This window comes from Phocoena phocoena, chromosome 10 (assembly GCF_963924675.1).
Source record: "Phocoena phocoena chromosome 10, mPhoPho1.1, whole genome shotgun sequence".
Taxonomy (NCBI): domain Eukaryota; kingdom Metazoa; phylum Chordata; class Mammalia; order Artiodactyla; family Phocoenidae; genus Phocoena; species Phocoena phocoena.
Genome location: NC_089228.1, coordinates 36,940,996 through 36,957,981, shown reverse-complemented (window position 1 = coordinate 36,957,981; position 16,986 = coordinate 36,940,996). Strand labels below are relative to the sequence as shown.

General features: G+C 45.0%; 1 protein-coding gene across 3 annotated transcripts in view; it reads left to right on the top strand.

The window, feature by feature from the left end:
- Positions 1–16,986, top strand: part of RAD54L2 (RAD54 like 2) — a 48,670-nt gene that overhangs the window by 23,542 nt on the left and 8,142 nt on the right. Inside the window, exons 2-17 of one of the 3 annotated variants that reach the window (XM_065885274.1) lie at positions 787–988; positions 1,941–2,080; positions 2,550–2,666; positions 2,990–3,216; positions 4,010–4,192; positions 4,333–4,466; positions 6,063–6,259; positions 7,330–7,672; positions 8,357–8,534; positions 9,726–9,968; positions 10,190–10,308; positions 11,621–11,739; positions 13,553–13,652; positions 14,400–14,605; positions 15,027–15,199; positions 15,719–15,915. In XM_065885274.1, the coding sequence (XP_065741346.1) occupies positions 787–988; positions 1,941–2,080; positions 2,550–2,666; positions 2,990–3,216; positions 4,010–4,192; positions 4,333–4,466; positions 6,063–6,259; positions 7,330–7,672; positions 8,357–8,534; positions 9,726–9,968; positions 10,190–10,308; positions 11,621–11,739; positions 13,553–13,652; positions 14,400–14,605; positions 15,027–15,199; positions 15,719–15,915 (2,878 nt within the window). Of the gene's footprint in view, positions 1–786; positions 989–1,940; positions 2,081–2,549; positions 2,667–2,989; positions 3,217–4,009; positions 4,193–4,332; positions 4,467–6,062; positions 6,260–7,329; positions 7,673–8,356; positions 8,535–9,725; positions 9,969–10,189; positions 10,309–11,620; positions 11,740–13,552; positions 13,653–14,399; positions 14,606–15,026; positions 15,200–15,718; positions 15,916–16,986 lie in introns of those variants that run through there. The other 2 variants (XM_065885277.1, XM_065885275.1) reach the window with 2 other exon arrangements.

Genomic DNA, 16,986 nt, shown 5'->3' with positions numbered 1-16,986 from the left:
CCAAGGCAATAATACCATTAGACATTCTGTTCATCTTTTAAGTTCTCACTTACATTTTACCTCCCATATAATTCCTTGTGTGATCATACCATGAAATAGTACCTTTCATAGCCCAATTATTCTTGGTTTAGCTAATTACCTCTGGCTGAAAAATGGTACCTTAAACTTTGAAGGTCTTTAGGTCAGTTTCCCTGCCCCTCTTGTATTTAGCACACCTTGCCTTATTATGTCTAGAAAACAAACTCCTTAAAGGGAAGGAATTTAGAAATATTCCTTGAAGCATCTAGGACAGTGCTTGCCATGTTGTAATCCTTCATTAAATGGTTGGTAAATTGAATGAATCCTTTAATACACTGAAGGGAGGAGTGGTCTCCCTGTTGGCAGATGAGACTTGCTTAGAGTCATACAAATGAGTGTGAGCTGTATTGGGAACTCAGTTGTCCCTTTCTGAGTAGTCTGAGACCATGACACTTCCTCACTCTGATCATAGTGCTAAATTATATCAAGAGTGATAGCTATCATTTGTTGTGAGCCTACTCTGGGGGCCAGGCCTGGTTCTAAGCATGCACACTATTTAGTCCTCACAACAGGTCTGCAGTGTGGACATTACTATCCTCATTTTATAGATAAGTCCATTGAGGTTCAGAGAGATGTAACTTGCTTTATTGGATCACCAGCTAATAAGTTGCTGAGTTGAGATTTGAACCCTGGTGTGTCTGGCATCAAAACCCACTCTTCCTCCAGTAAAGGTTGGTCCCTGGCACCTCTTTCCCTTTGTCTCTTCAGACCCATCCCTGGAAGACATGTGTGGCACCGAGTGTGCCCAGCTGGGGGAAGATGGGCAGCGGCCACCGCGGTGCACTTCAACTACCTCATCTCAGTCTGAGCCTTCAGAGCAGCTTAGGCGCCACCAAGGCAAGAGCCTTGCCTCCGAGGACCCCAAAAAGAAGAGAGCTCAGAAGCCCTCCCACATGAGGAGAAACATACGGTGAGCTATGCTCTGGGTAAGAGGGGAAGAGAGGGAGTAGAAGTATTACCTTCATTTGAAGGCTGTCAGTAGCAAAAGGACTGGTTTGAGCAGGAGAGTCCGATTTCCCAAGGAGAAAAGCTTAAGTTGTGTGCCCCAATTAATAGTGAAGATGCAGCTCAGGACCACTGGGTCTGGGCTGTCAGAGGATACAGGGCTGAAGTGGATGGCACTCGAGCACCCCTGGAGAGTGTCCCACTCTTTGGAGGCCCTGGGAAGCAGCCATAGCATGCTCTGGTTGGACTCTGGTTTCTTCCTTTATTTTTTCCTTATGTCTCAAAATAAGAGGAGATAAAAGAAGTTGAGTTCTTATTTTCTTAGAACTCAACATCAGTTGGAAGACAACTGTCTGGTCCAAAGCAGGGCTTCTTCCTTGAGCTAAGAGATCAGCAGATGTGAACTTCCTTAACTATCCAAATCCCCAACAGTCCTTTCTTCTACCAATGACACTTTTGCTGTTGAAAGGAGATAAATATTTTTTTCCTCCTACCCTCATTTTTTTTTTAAACATAATGATGACTTGAAAATTTACTTTAAGTTTGGGAAATAAGGATGTAGAATCATCCATAATCCTACTTTCCCATATAACACCTCTGTTTTTTATACTGCTTTCCAGCTTTATGAATTACATATTACTCTATTTCACTCTTGATCTGTTATGTGCAGAGATGATTCAGCAGGGGCACCTGTCAGGAAGTTAAATAATATGAAAAACATATTAGCCCAGAACCACCTGAGCCTTGAAGTCCCATTTATTTTTTTACCTTGCCCATTTCATGGGTGTAGTGGGACTGATATGGCTTCTCCCACCTCAGCTCTCTGAGCCCAGCAATGATGTTTCCCTCTTTTTCTTGACATTACATTGCCCAAATCTCAAGTGAACCCAAGTGCTCTCTCTTATTTAAATGTTTAGCAAGCTGCTCCGGGAGGATCAGTTGGAGCCAGTTACCAAAGCAGCACAACAGGAAGAATTGGAAAGAAGAAAACGCCTGGAACAGCAGAGGAAGGATTACGCAGCCCCCATTCCCACCGTTCCCCTGGAGTTCCTTCCCGGTAAGCAGTGGAGGTGGCAGGAAAGGCCCCGCGCTGCAGGGAGAAGAGACCCTCAGTGCACACTGTGGTCAAGGACAGAGCTGGAATAAGATGGTGGCCTCTCAGGAACCTTTTCAATCCATTCAGTTTCTTAGAAGCACATGATCAGAAGGATCTCATTTGAAAAGTAAGATGGATAAAAATGTACCTCCTCAAATTGATGTTATTTAGATTTTCATCCATAACTTTGGATGTTAACATGCCAAGGGATTAGGACATTTTCTAGTGGTCAGGTGAATACTAGGAAGTAAGAGCCAATAGAGAAAAGGGAATTTGGGAAGAAGACTGGGATTTTTGAGATGCCCTCTACTTGTCTTCTCAGGGGATAGTTCCCCAGAGAGCAACAAAGGAGGAGGATGGCAAATCATTTGGGAAAATATGTTTGAGCTAAATGTGGTTTTGACGCTCCCTTCCATCTTTTTTTCCCCAGAGGAAATTGTCTTAAGAGCAAGCGATGGACCCCAACTGCCTCCTCGGGTCTTGACCCAGGAAGTGATTTGTTTGGACAGTAGCAGTGGCAGTGAGGATGAAAAAAGCAGTCGAGATGGTAAGATTGAGCCAGAGGTGCCCCTCCTTCCTCCTGACCCAGTGTTTGCCCTGAGAGATTGGCTGTACCTTTGAATAGAAGATTGTTCAGTCCTTCCTCATTCAGTCTGGGATCTGACTGTGACAAATTTCCCTGAGTCTCCTTGGTAAATATAAGTTTTCCCCTTATCTTAACGTGAAGCTAAAAGAGAGAAATAATAGAAATAAAAATTTTTACAAGTGATAACAAGTTCTAACTTTGTTTCCATGCTCTCCTGTTTTAACAACAAGCAGTAAATTATCTCTGCTTCCTGAGTTTTTGTTTTGTTTTGTTGGCTGTCTTAGAGGTGATTGAATTGAGCTCTGGAGAGGAGGACACTCTGCACATTGTGGACAGCAGTGAGTCTGTCAGTGAGGAGGATGAGGAAGAGGAGAAAGGCGGCACCCATGTGAATGACGTCTTAAACCAGCGCGATGCTCTGGGGCGGGTCCTTGTCAACTTGAACCACCCTCCGGAGGAGGAGAATGTCTTCCTGGCCCCGCAGTTGGCACGGGCAGTGAAACCGCATCAGGTACAGCAAATCTGGACTCTTCTCTTGGTCTCCTTTCAGCTTCCTTGCTGTGGACGTCACCCGCATCACAGCCTGTGAAGTACTTGTTTGGTACCATGAGCAGCTATTGGAAAGGCCTGATTCTTCCTCCTAGCAGTTGATGCTTCAGGATTCCTGATGAATGGGAAGGGACAAGCCTGAGAGATGCCCTATCATGTAGAAGGTGCTAATCTTTTGGCTGAATAATCTTGAGCCTCCTTCTGTGAGATCTGAAAGACTGATTGAGATACTCTCTGGAGAGCACTGCTTTGATTAGGGAGTTGTGGCTCTGGAAGAGATGTGAGAACTCAGAAGTCTGAGGGACTTTCTGATAGGAAGGATCAGAGTAGTTTGTGTTGACCCAGAACCTGGAACCAGGACCAGTGAGTGAAAGCTCTGTGAAGGCAGAGGTTGACTCAACGTAAGAACTCTTAACAGTAAGAATAGCTCCTCGTGAAATGGGCTGCCTTGAGGTGAGCAGCCAAGGTCAGCCAGACCAAGCCTAAGTGAAGGACCCAGTCAGGAATTTGGTACTCAAGATTCTTGCCTCAGATGGGCCACTGTACCAGGGGAATGCTTTTCTGTGTTTTCTCCGAGAAGAACGTCACCAGCCAATAAACTAGTCAGGGTTCAGGGAAACTTCTGCAGCCATCCACACCAGCTCTCTGGTATAATGTCTGCTCATTTACTTAATTCTGACTACTTCCAAAGTAAGTGAACTAGACCCCTGGTCTTTGCCAGCCAAAGATATTTGTTTGTGTTTGTTCCCTGTCAGATTGGTGGGATCCGGTTCCTGTATGATAACCTGGTTGAGTCCTTGGAGCGATTTAAGACCAGTAGTGGCTTTGGCTGTATCCTGGCCCACAGCATGGGACTGGGGAAAACTTTGCAAGTGATCTCCTTCATCGATGTCCTCTTCCGCCACACGCCAGCCAAAACCGTCCTTGCCATTGTGCCGGTAAGTGTTTGGGAAGGCACCACTTGGTCACCCCTCTGCAGAGCTCTGGAGTAATGCCTTACTGGGCACTAAAAAGCCTTATGAGCTCAGCTCTGAGCTTGTTCCCTAAAACTCTCTTTTTGGACTTGACTTTCTGATAGGTTAATACTCTTCAGAACTGGCTGGCAGAGTTCAACATGTGGCTCCCAGCTCCTGAAGCCCTTCCAGCTGACAACAAGCCTGAAGAAGTCCAGCCTCGGTTCTTTAAAGTTCACATCTTGAATGATGAGCACAAGTAGGTGGCCTGCCCTCTCCTCTCTGCCCCTTTCCTTTTATTTTTTTTATTATTATTTTAAAATTTTTATTTATTTTATTTATTTACTTTTGGCTGGCTTGGGTCTTCGTTGCTGTGCGCAGGCCTTCTCTAGTTGCGGTGAGCAAGGGCTACTCTTTGTTGCGGTGTGTGGGCTTCTCGTTGCGGTGGCTTCTCTTGTTGCAGAGTGCAGGCTTCAGTAGTTGCGGACATGGGCTCAGTAGTTGTGGCTCACGGGCTCTAGAGTGCAGGCTCAGTAGTTGTGGTGCACGGGCTTAATTGCTCCATGGCATGTGGGACCTTCCCGGATCAGGGCTTGAATCTGTGTCCTCTGCATTGGCAGGCAGATTCGTAACCACTGCGCCACCAGGGAAGGTCCCCCCCTTTCCTTTTAGACTTCTTCCCAGGATCTGGATGTCAAGGCAGTCTATCTGGGTATGTGCCTTGTCCTCCCAGATTCCTTTTGGTTTCTTGATGTATCCCCCTCTCTCTTCTTGCTACTCATTTTTTCTCTGCCTAGTTTTTCAGTAAAGTCAGAGTTATGTAGCCTGGAAAATTTCTTGTATTCTGCTTGAAGATGTTTTTATATCCTGAAAAATCTGTGTACATGGTCATGTTTTCCCATGTGTATAGTAATAAAATTCAACATGATAAAATGAAACTTTCCATCTCCTAACTTTTCACCTCTTACATTTATCTTTTATTAGAAACCTAATCACCAGTCTCTTCTTTTAAGCACCAATCTATATTTGACCTTTAACAGTACAACTTCCAAGCTTTGAAAGGTGCAAACCTTTTTTTGTTTCAGATTTAAATAAAATTATTTATATTTCCATTCCGTAAATTCAACCTGGTTTCCAAAAATCTAAAGCTATTTCTTGATCCAAGCCAGCAATCCATGCTACCCTTTCCCCTCGTTGATATGGATGATTGAGAAGGTAGACTTTCTTTTCTGCAGAGACCACCTTTTGTGATGTTTGGTCACATACATCAAAATGAGGAGACTATGAGTGGCCCCACTGGTGGCTGATCACCTGCTGTTTCCTAGATTTCAGGACTGTCAGTCCACACAGCAGTTAATGAAATACAGCCAGGGCTCAATTGTTTAGGAGTAGAGGGACTGTGCTGAGTGGCATCCGGTCTCTGCTGTTCTTTTTCCTTTACTGTGCGTCCTTGGCTCTTTATTCACAAGGACCTGGGCAGGTGAAAGGCAGAATGTTGCCCTTGCGTTTACTACTTAGTATTCATTGTGGGAATAACTCGAAATTCTCCCTCAAATGTAGAATTGTAGTCATGAATGTACATCCAGGGAGGTTGTCACTTTTGCTTGTCTTGTGCCATTGAATTTCTGTTTTTTGTTATTTAACCATCATCAGTGAACCAGTCCATCCTTAGTGCAATTAGTGTCTCTAGAATGGTAGGAAAGTCCTTGGGCAGCTGGCCAGCCCTGTGATGCTGCCACATGAAGTCTTTGGCAATAAGGACTTCTGAATGTACATGAACACAGCTTTGACTGTGAGGAATTTTTCCTGGGGAGCAGAGGAAGCAATAATACTTTCTTTCTGTTCACTCTTGCAGGACAATGGCAGCTCGTGCTAAAGTGATGGCTGATTGGGTGTCAGAGGGTGGGGTGCTGCTGATGGGGTACGAAATGTACAGACTCCTCACCCTGAAGAAATCCTTTGCCACAGGTAGACCGAAGAAAACCAAGAAACGTTCTCACCCGGTCATCATTGATCTGGATGAGGAAGATCGACAGCAGGAGTTTCGAAGAGGTGGGCAGCCTCTCTGGGAATACTCTAAAGGGTGATCCAGGGGAAAAGGAATAGTGTCTGCTATAGCACCTAGTCAAATGGGAAGCATTATTGATGTGAGTTGTATTGACATGAACCAGAAATCCTGGTCCCCGAGGTAGGTGGGATGACCTGCACTGGCTCTCAGAAGGTATTGCTTTCTCAGCAGGCAGTGGAATTCTGGGTAGGCCAGGCCACAGGCTAGCATGGGGGAGACTCCCCTGTGTCTTTCATAGAATAGTTAGAAGAGTAACTGCTCCCTTCACCACTTCCCAGAGATGTTGTGAGATAGCATTAAGAAAATATAAAGTATTTAAATCGCTAATATACAGAGTAGTAATAATGTTGTTTGTGAATTTATAAAAGAAGAATTTATCCCAATTTTCATGTTTTTTGGTGAAAGACATTTTTCTCATAGTTCTAGTTCTGTTCCCTCTTCTATGGGGCCTTGGTCTATTTGGGGAAGAAAATTTTTTTTAAGGTTCAGAGGCTGTTTCATTTTATAGATCTCTTCATCTATGAGATTCTGTTTTTTAGGTTTGCTTCTGTGGCTGAATTTGCCATTTAGCGTTGACTGGCGAGTAACTCCAGGAAGACCTTGTCCTTTAGTTAGTTCCCACCAGCCAGCTCTCAGATGGCACCAAGACAATGGTGAGAGCCAGTGGAAGTGTCTGGATTATTCCCATCAAAATCATCCAGACTCATTTTTAATCCTAGGCTGGTACTCTGTAAAGTCATGCTGTCTGCTACCTAGTTGGTATAAGCCCTAGGAATGCAAGTCAGTTTTACTCTTAGCCTAAAGGGAAAAAAATTAAGGAAAGGAAAGAGGGAAAAGGGATATTTACTGCAAGAGTCAACAGGCCAGGTTAATGTGTCACACCAAATGCACAGGAGCTTGAATGGCTGGCTCCCTTTCACCAATGGGGGCTGACTCTTGCTTTCCTGCTTCCTTCATTTCTTCTGTCTCCTCCAGGGTGCACCCCTACTTCTCATATTGTTGACTAAGAGCAGACCCTCTCACCCTCTTACTCCGGATCCTCTTCCCTCCCTAGAGTTTGAGAAGGCCTTATGCCGCCCTGGCCCTGATGTGGTAATCTGTGACGAGGGACACCGCATCAAAAACTGCCAGGCCAGCACCTCACAGGCCCTGAAGAACATTCGCTCTCGCCGCCGGGTGGTGCTGACTGGATACCCCCTGCAGAACAACCTCATCGAGTACTGGTGCATGGTGGACTTTGTGCGCCCAGACTTCCTTGGCACCCGGCAGGAGTTCAGCAACATGTTTGAGCGCCCCATCCTGAATGGACAGTGTATTGACAGCACGCCTCAGGATGTCCGCCTCATGCGGTACCGGAGCCATGTCCTGCACAGCCTCCTGGAGGGCTTTGTGCAGAGGTGAGCCATCCTCAGGGCTCTGTTTTCTAAATCCTTGGAGAGCCCTGGTGGAATAGACATGACAAGGCTTTCCTGAAGGGGAAAGGTGGTAACAGTGGGAGGGCCCCTTTCTAGTAGGGCAATAGTACAACTTTCCTTTTACTGAATAGCTTTTCCTGAATAGCTAGCAGACGGTGGATATCCAATATTTCAATCTCTGAGTCTGGTCCAGAAGTGCTTTTTTCAGAAGTTAATCTTTGAGGTTACTAGGGATATCTGCCTTACTTGCTGAGAGAAGCAGGAGACAGCTACCATTCTAATGACTTGAGTGAAAGAATAAAGTGGTGGTTCTCAGGGGTATGGCTTCACCAGTTTCAGCATCTTAGAAGATGTAGGTTAGGCCAGTCTGAAGCATCCCCTTGTTTTTCCTTGTTAAGATGGCATGTGTGGAGAAAGCTTAGAGAAGCAGCCCTAGATTAGGGTAAGAACCTGGAGTTCCCAGGTCACTCTGCCTCTTTGCTTTAGTTTTTATACTCAAAATAAGTTTCTTGATGGTTGCTGAGCCAATCCGCATTATGGTAAGGCTGTTGTGAATGTTGAGATCCTAAGGAAGGCGGTGTGGCAGAAATGCAGGGTTCTGTTTTTATCCTGCACTGACCCCTCCTGGGCACACTGCCTTGTCAATTCTGATCTGTACCTTTGTAGGAGAGGCCACACTGTGCTGAAGATTCATCTCCCTGCCAAGGAAGAAAATGTGATCCTGGTGCGGCTCTCTAAGATCCAGCGAGATTTGTATACACAGTTCATGGACCGCTTCCGGGACTGTGGTAGCAGCGGCTGGCTGGGGCTGAACCCTCTCAAGGCTTTCTGTGTCTGCTGCAAGGTGTGTTGAGGCCTCAGGGAATACTAAGACACAGACTAAGGATGCTCATGGTCCCAAGGGAGTTGTTCCTGCTGGGAGTCCTTGATAAAGGAAGAAGTTCACTGAATTGAGGGCTCCAAGGCAAGACAGTTCCCAGGAGTGCCACTCATAGACTATAATGTAAATGGTGCCCCTTGCAAATGTGCAACTTGTTATACCAAACTTGAGAAGTCACTTCCTTTCTCACTGATTTTTTTCACCTGAGAAATGGAGTGATGGTGGAACATCGTGGGACAAAATTTTTGACTGCTAGCGTAATCAGGATTCAAGAAATATATAGCATAGACACATTATTAGGGATACCTTCCATTTGATTCTGTATTTAATCAGATCAAGATCTCTTTCGTTCTGATAATGCTTAAGATGGTTTGGGGACAGCAAGGCCTAGGTGTCTTTAGCACTGAGCCTCGTGAACAGATTGATGAACCCTGACTTGTCTTTGACCTGGCCAGATGCTCTCTGTTGCCTCACAAAGGATCTGTTTCTTTGACAGCTCTCAACCAACCTGTTGGATATTATTTCCAATTGAGCACTGCTTTAATAAGTCAGCTGAAGGTGTGTGTCTGGGGACAGATGGGTTTCAAAATATTTCTTTTGTACCCACAGTCCTAGACCAGGGCAAGGAAGCTAAAGCAGACATGGTCTTGAGGATGCTGCGGTGCAAACATACCCTTCCCACGCCCCCCCTCTCTTTCCCCTGGAATTCTCAACTCCTGCCACGAATAGTCCCTGAAATGACTTACGGTTGATCATCTGTAAGTTAGATACATTTGTCCATAGGGAGAGATTGGTCTTGTTTCATAGTTTCATACAGTAGTTGACTGTAGCCACATGGTGAAACAGGAATGTTCTTGTTCTTGCTTAAATAAGAATGCAAGACTTGTGACACAGCCTTTTTGGTTGTGTACCAATCATACTGGCATGCCTCCTGGTGTGAATTCTCCCATTCATGTATCATAGCAATCAGAGTTGGTTACTGAAAATGAATGTGCAGGCTCTTTGACCATGAGGGGGTTGGGGAGACATTAATTTTTGGTGTGACTATGTGCTGTGGGAGGTGTGTGTTTGAATAACTGCATGTTTCCAGACTCCCTGGGACACCCTTAGATTGTTCTCTGCCCTATGCTTCCTCCCCTTTAACTTGAACCTCAGATCTGGAATCACCCCGACGTGCTGTACGAAGCCCTTCAGAAGGAGAACCTGGCCAATGAGCAAGACTTAGACGTGGAAGAGCTTGGTTCATCAGCAACTAGTGCCCGCTGCCCTTCACAGGGAACAAAAGGCAAGGGTGAGGACAGCGCCTCAATGGGAGAGGCGACCAATAGCAAGTTCCTACAAGGGGTCGGCTTTAACCCTTTCCAGGAGCGAGGCAACAACATTGTCACATATGAATGGGTGAGTCAAGCAGATACTTTTGTGGCCATAAACCACTGCTGAGAAGGGATTGTGCAAAGCTTTCGTGGGGAGAGGGTGGGTCTTGCGCAGTGCACTGTACTGCTAAGGTCTGCAGGGAACTATTAAGGTTGTCCGTGAGCTGCTGCCTTGAGGGAGAGAATTGTATTTCTAGTAATCTGGCCATGGACCTGCTCCAAGCTGCCTCATTTCCTCTCCTATAGGCCAAGGACCTTTTGACTAATTACCAGACTGGTGTCTTAGAGAACTCTCCCAAGATGGTACTGCTTTTCCACCTGATTGAGGAAAGTGTGAAGCTTGGAGACAAGATCCTTGTGTTCAGGTAGGAAGAGAAATTGCCGAGTGTGTGTCTTTGGTAAAGAGTGATACAACCCCTGCAGAGTGAGACCATCTGGGGTTGCACCAGCCCCCTTTTATCTCCATGCCTCTGCAGCCAGTGCTTCTTGTGAGGACCTTCTTGCATTTCTTCTCTTTCTTAGAGTTTCTTTTTTTATCCAATGCAATTTCTCTGCAAAGAACAATTTGAAACCTTAGGCTAACATTGGAGATCACAGTCTAATCCTTCAAATTGTGACGCAGGCCAAATATGACCTGTGGCCTGTTTTTGTACAGCCTGAGAGCTAGTTTTTACATTTGAAAAGAGTTTTTTTTTGGTTTTGTTTTTTTAAAGAAGCATATGCAGGGAATTCCTTGGTGGTCCAGTGGTTAGGACTCTTGCGATCCCACTGCGGGGCACACGGGTTCGATCCCTGGTCAGGGAACTAAGATCCCATAAGCCACAGGGTGCGGCCAAAAAAAATAAAATAAAAAATTTTTTTAATTAAAATTAAAAAAAGAGAAGCATATGCAGCAGAGACTGTGTGTGGTCTGCAAAGCCGAAAAATATTTACTCTCTGGCCCTTTACAGAAAACGTTTGCTGACCCCTGGTCTAAACTGCATCTATGCCTCCCCAGCCTCTTTTTTTTTTTTTCTAAGCTTTGTATATAAGGCCAAATAAATGATGGTTTTTGTTCCAAGTCACATTCTCAGTCTTGCCAGAGCTTTGAGTCCCATCAAGGCCTCACTCCTCAGGGAAACAGACGTAAAGTAGATTGCTTCTCCTTTGTTCCGACTAGATTATGCTCCAGTGAGAGCTAAGTGGCAGGAGCCTGGCTTGGGAGTCTCAGACTGAGGGTTCCCACGTGTAAGATACTTTGAGAGGAAAGCGGTGATTGTAACTTAGGGAGAGCCTAGTGTTACACTGCTTTTATGGATTGGCTTTCTGGATAACTTGGAAGCAACTTAAATGATCTATCTCCTTAGTAAGATCCATAATATTGCCTGTGGCCTATAATTAGATCTAAGGCATATTCATGCAGTGTTGGTTTTTAATGCTGATGCTATTTGTTACTCTGCACTGAGCTAAATCTCAGAATTTTTCAATCGAGGAAGTAATAGGATAGAGAATTTTTTAGTAGGGTGGTGGTAATAAGTGTGTGGATGACTCTACTCCCTTATGAGCTAGGGTGGTTCTTTGTGGGGAGTAGGATGTGGGAGCTCCCACTGTCAGAGGGGAGCCTATTGAGGTGGGCCTATTGGGGAACAAGATTCCCTTAGGTCCAGGAGCCTTCTGAACCAAATGTGTCCCTTTCAGCCAGAGCCTTTCCACCTTGGCTTTAATCGAGGAGTTCCTAGGCAAACGAGAAGCGCCCTGTCTACCTGGTGCTGAGGGGCAAGGAGTACAGAAGTGGGTTCGAAACGTCAGCTACTTCCGTGAGTTCATTGCTGCTTTCTTCCTGGAGCCTTGGCAAGGTCTGCTAAGAGTTTCCTTTCCCTCTCTCTCTTCCTCTCTTCTTCTACTCCATTCACCATCACATGAACAAGAATATCTGTGATTGACTAAGGAGCAGAGAGACACTAAGAGCGAGCTGCTTTGTGTGAGGCACTGTCCTGGGCTGGGAAGCTTAAGCCAGATAGGGGGAGTGCAAAGATGTAGAAGACATATGCCTTGTCATCATCCGAGGTGCAGCAACTCAAGGACAGATTCAAAGTAGCACTGATTGATTGCCCTCATGGGGGTTCTAAGGAGGACAGAATCATCATGGTGAGGATGGTTGGAGAAGGCTTCCTGGAGGAGGTGGGACTTGCACTAGACTTGCAGAGATGGGGAGAATTTGAATATACAGAGCTGGTGTGGCCCAAAGATCATCTTAGGCAGAAGGAACAAAGTGAACACAGCCTAGATCATGTATTCAAATTGGGGGAGATGGTGTCCCTAAGGGGGTGAAAATTGGTTCTCGAGGAGACAAAAAAATCTTAACTTTTTAAAAGTATAAAGCACAAATATGTATATAATGAATAAACATATACAGTATATCTGTGGTGTTAAAATTTTATGGAGGGCATGGTGATTGGGAAAAAATGTGTAAAAAGCCTCCTTAATGGGGTGGTAATGAAAAAAAAGTTGAGAAATATTGACTTCAGAGACTTATTGACCAGATATTGACATTTGGGCCAGTTAATTCTTTGTTGTAGGGGGCTGTACTTTGCATTGTAGGATGTTTAGCAGCATCTCTGTTCTCTACTCACTAGATGGCAGTAGCATCCACACCGTTATAACAACCCAAACTGTCTCCAAACATTGCCACATGTTCCCTGTGGGGTAGCAGGGTGGGGAAATCTTCTTGTTGAGAAGCCCTGGCCTAAAGGAAGGATTTAGACAAATGGAGGTTCAGGGGATGGTGATGAGACTCCAGCACAGGAGCTAGCCTGGATCCTTGTGTTGACTATAGGCTTGTGCAGTGAGTCAGTGCTGAGCTTTTTTGTGCTTGGAAATTGTGGGAACTCAAGTTGAAAGGTAGGTTGGGGTGTTGATTGAGGGAGCCTCTAATACCAAGCAATTAAACTAATGCTTCCTACATTGGTAGTAATTCAGTTCTCCATGTAGTATTTCATACCCTTAGCTTTGCTCTTTTCTCTGCTTTACTGTAGGTGGCAAATGTCACCCCTCTTCCCTTATTCATGCTTCTTAACTGAAGCTTACCTTTTCTCTTTCTTTTGAGCTTCCCTCTTTTCACTCATATGTCCCATCCCACTGCTCCAGTTCTATTTTTTTTATGTCTCCTTCGAGCAACTTCTTAGCCTTAGGAGCTTGTTAACAATGTGGATTCCTGCGTGGGGGAGGAACATCATCCATATCAAAACACAAAACCCTTGGTCCTTTTGCAGTCACTAAGATTCACAGGACTGAGGCAGAGCAGTTACCTTAAGCCAGTGTTTATCAGGCTTCCTTAACTAGGGTGATTCTTTTGTACTCTGAAGTCTAGGAACCTTGGCCTTAGAATTGACCCAAGATACTAAAGGGAAAAACACAGTTTATAGTCTTTGTTGCACATGTGAATCACTTGGGGGTATTTTAAAATTATAGATGCCTGGGTCTCATGGTAGATCCCCACGGAATGTCCAGGGTGTGGAATCTGAGCACTGTAGTGTGTGTTTGTTTTGTTTTAAACACATTTGCCCATTGATTTTGCTGTATACCACTGCCCTCATCTGTCCATTTCTTGTGTATTTCCTTCTGTCCTAGGGCTAGATGGTAGCACCCCTGCCTTTGAGAGGGAGCGGCTCATTAATCAGTTCAATGATCCCAGCAACCTCACCACCTGGCTGTTCCTTCTCTCCACAAGGTGAGTGGATCCTGAGAGGGGAGGTCAGAGGACTGCATTCAGGGCATTTGGCTGCATGGGCAGGTACCACAAAGGCTTGTCCAAGTTCTGTCAGAAGAAATCTCCTCAGGTTTGTGACTTGTTCTTGAGGTCAGAGAGGGGACCCCAGAAAGAAATTGTGTTAGAAGGGCAATTATGATAGTGTCATGAATTTCTTTGAGACCTTCATTCACAATGGTCATAATTATCTTTTCTCTCAGGACGGTTCTGAGGCTTAGATGATGTGATGAATGTGAGAGTGCTTTAATAAGTAGAAAGTGTAATATAACTGTAAAAGGCTGATGGCATTATTTGTCTCATGCCAAGCAACTTGAAGGCTGTGCTGCCTTCTGCCATCAGAATGCCCTCGATAGGGTATGAACCAGTCATTCTCCTAAGCTGTTAGACTAAACACATCAGAAACATTGGTACGCAGACATTTCCCCTCAGCCAGTGACATCACTCTGGGGCCAAGATATGGGCCTTTACTCATCACAGAGGGGTGGGAGGGTGGGTTTTCTTTCTGAGCTGGTAGGTACTTCCATGTTGGACTTTTCAGGGCATACTTTTCAGTGCTTGAGGAATGCACTGTTCATTAGCAGAATCATTCAGTATATTCTGCTTAGGATAAAGAGGATAATATCGGGGTAGGAGTCACAGAAGGTAAAACCAATTTGAAAACTATCTTTAAAACTAAAGGTTCTGTGATTATTGGCTTGTGTTTTAAAGGGCTGGGTGCTTGGGCGTGAATCTGATTGGTGCCAACCGAGTGGTGGTGTTTGATGCTTCCTGGAACCCTTGCCATGATGCTCAGGCAGTATGTCGGGTATACCGTTATGGCCAGAAAAAGCCCTGTCACATCTATCGCCTTGTGGCTGATTTCACCCTCGAAAAGAAGATCTATGACCGTCAGATTTCCAAGCAGGGCATGTCAGGTGGGCCATCTTCCAGGCTCAGAAGAGGCACATTTATATAGGCTACCACTCTAATTGTATCAAGAGTGGGAGGGGAGGGGGGCAGGATGTGGAAACACAGACAGGCTTTCAGTCATAGAAAGCTAGCAGTTCCTTCCATCTCGTTCTGGTTCAAATAATTGCTTAAGAGGGAATTTACCTCAAATTGTTGAAGATGGGTTTCATGATAAGAGCTGAGCTGGTTATGCCATTTTCTCTTAACATATTTCTGTTTCATGAGGGCCTCAGACCTGCTCTTTGACCTTCAGATACGGGGTGGCCTGAGATGGTTTAGATATTAGTAACAATTATGCCACCCACAACCTTTCTTCCAATATTTGTAGCTGTGCTTTTGCAGTTTTCTTTGCTGTGAACTGACTTTCTCCATTCTTCTCCCTTCTAGATAGGGTCGTGGATGATCTCAATCCAATGCTGAACTTTACTCGAAAGGAGGTGGAGAACCTACTGCACTTTGTTGAGAAGGAGCCAGCTCCCCAAGCATCCTTGAACATAAAGGGGATCAAGGAGCCAGTCCTGCAACTTGCCTGTCTGAAATACCCTCACCTCATCACCAAGGTAAGACCCTGGTATGCATGTGTCCCAGTATTGCACTCTCCACTGAGGGAGGCTTGTCTGGCAAGCTTGTTTCCTTCATCCAAAGTTTTGTTTCATGCAGACAACTTGAATTCATCTGCTTCTTTTCCTTGCCCCAGACAGTCCCCCTCCCCTCTCCAAACCACCTATCCTATCCTAGTCTCATCCTAGGAGTGTGAGCTCAGTCATGAGAATAATTTGGCCGTTGTGAGTTTTCCTAGCAGAAAGAGAGGGGGAAAAGTTCTGAAAATATAGTCTGGTAATTCTCTGAACTCTCCCATTCTTTTGATATGGAAGGCAGACTTAGGTTGTCCAAAGCTGGTGCTAGGTTAGAGTTGAGAATTTATGCTGCTGACAGGAAGACAGTAAACCCGCCTGTGTGTCTGTGAGCAGGCTCTTTGCTAAGTACTGGAGACAGCCAGCCATTTCTTGGTTTCAAAGTAAGGCTTATTGTATGTCACAAAGACTGGTAATTAAATCAACATCCTCCTGTGTCCCCAGGAGCCTTTTGAGCATGAGTCATTGCTCCTTAACCGAAAGGATCACAAGCTGACCAAAGCTGAGAAAAAAGCAGCAAAGAAAAGCTACGAGGAAGACAAACGTACATCGGTCCCCTACACCCGCCCATCATATGCTCAGTATTACCCCGCCAGTGACCAGAGCCTGACCAGCATCCCTGCCTTCAGTCAGAGAAACTGGTGAGTCACTGAAAAGGGAGGAAGGTTTGCTGCTGGGCCAGGGCCAAGCCTTTCAACTGGTTCCTTTTTTAAATAAAGGGAGACCCTACAACTTGCTCTTTGGCTGCTGTGAACTGAGAGGTTCTGCTCTTGGATGAGGTGCTGAAGCAGTTCAGCAGCCCTGGTGTTTTAAGCAGGTCTGGCTGGAAGAGTGAGCTGCTTTGCTTGTGACTCAGGAGAGTCCCTCTGGACTCCCGAGGAGATGCAGCTTCCCATAACACAAATGCCCAGCCCTCCCACACAGCTGCTTCCTATCTGCAGCACCTTGGTGCTAGCCCTCACTTAGCAGCGAAGTTCAAGAGTGAAGGCCAGGTCTAATGTGGGTCTTGGATTGCAGTCAGGGAATTCTGCTGTTCCTAATGGGATTTCATTCTGTGTCCGCCTTATTCCTGAGCAAAAAATCTTTTTCTTGAGTACAGCTTCCAGAACTATTAAGAATAGGAACAGCATGGAAGCCAATTGCTAGGTGGGAGAAAAGCTCTTTGTAGGAAATTATAGTTAGCTCTGTTTTTTTTTCCTCGTTACAAGACAAAGTGCCTCATAGCCTTTATCAGATCAGCTTCCTGATTGCCTGGTTTGCATTTTTACATTATTTGATTATCTTGAATTAAAGATAATTATTTTGAGAGGGATAGATTTAAGAATTGTTTCTTTTGACTATTCCATGTTTAAAAAAAATAAACTTGTCAAATGAGTTTCTAAAGGAACTGAAGCCATGTAAGATTTTATGTAAGACTAAATTTTGGTGAGTAAATTTGCTACTTTTTATGTATAAGATGCTTTCAAGTAGAAAATTGCCATGTTTCAAAGCCTTCAAACTTTATTTCTGTGTCATTTTCCAAGATACTGTTGCCTGAGTATGTTCTTCTCTCATCCTCCACCCCTTTTATCTCTTTTCTGGGCTTTTCCTTGTAATAGCAGGAATGGACTAAGTCTGAACCCAGTAGGAGAAAAGCCATATGGAAGGAAGATGTGACAAATGAGCTGGGCTGTGAGGAGATTTCAGCTCCTTTTCTGGCCCAACTCTGGCCC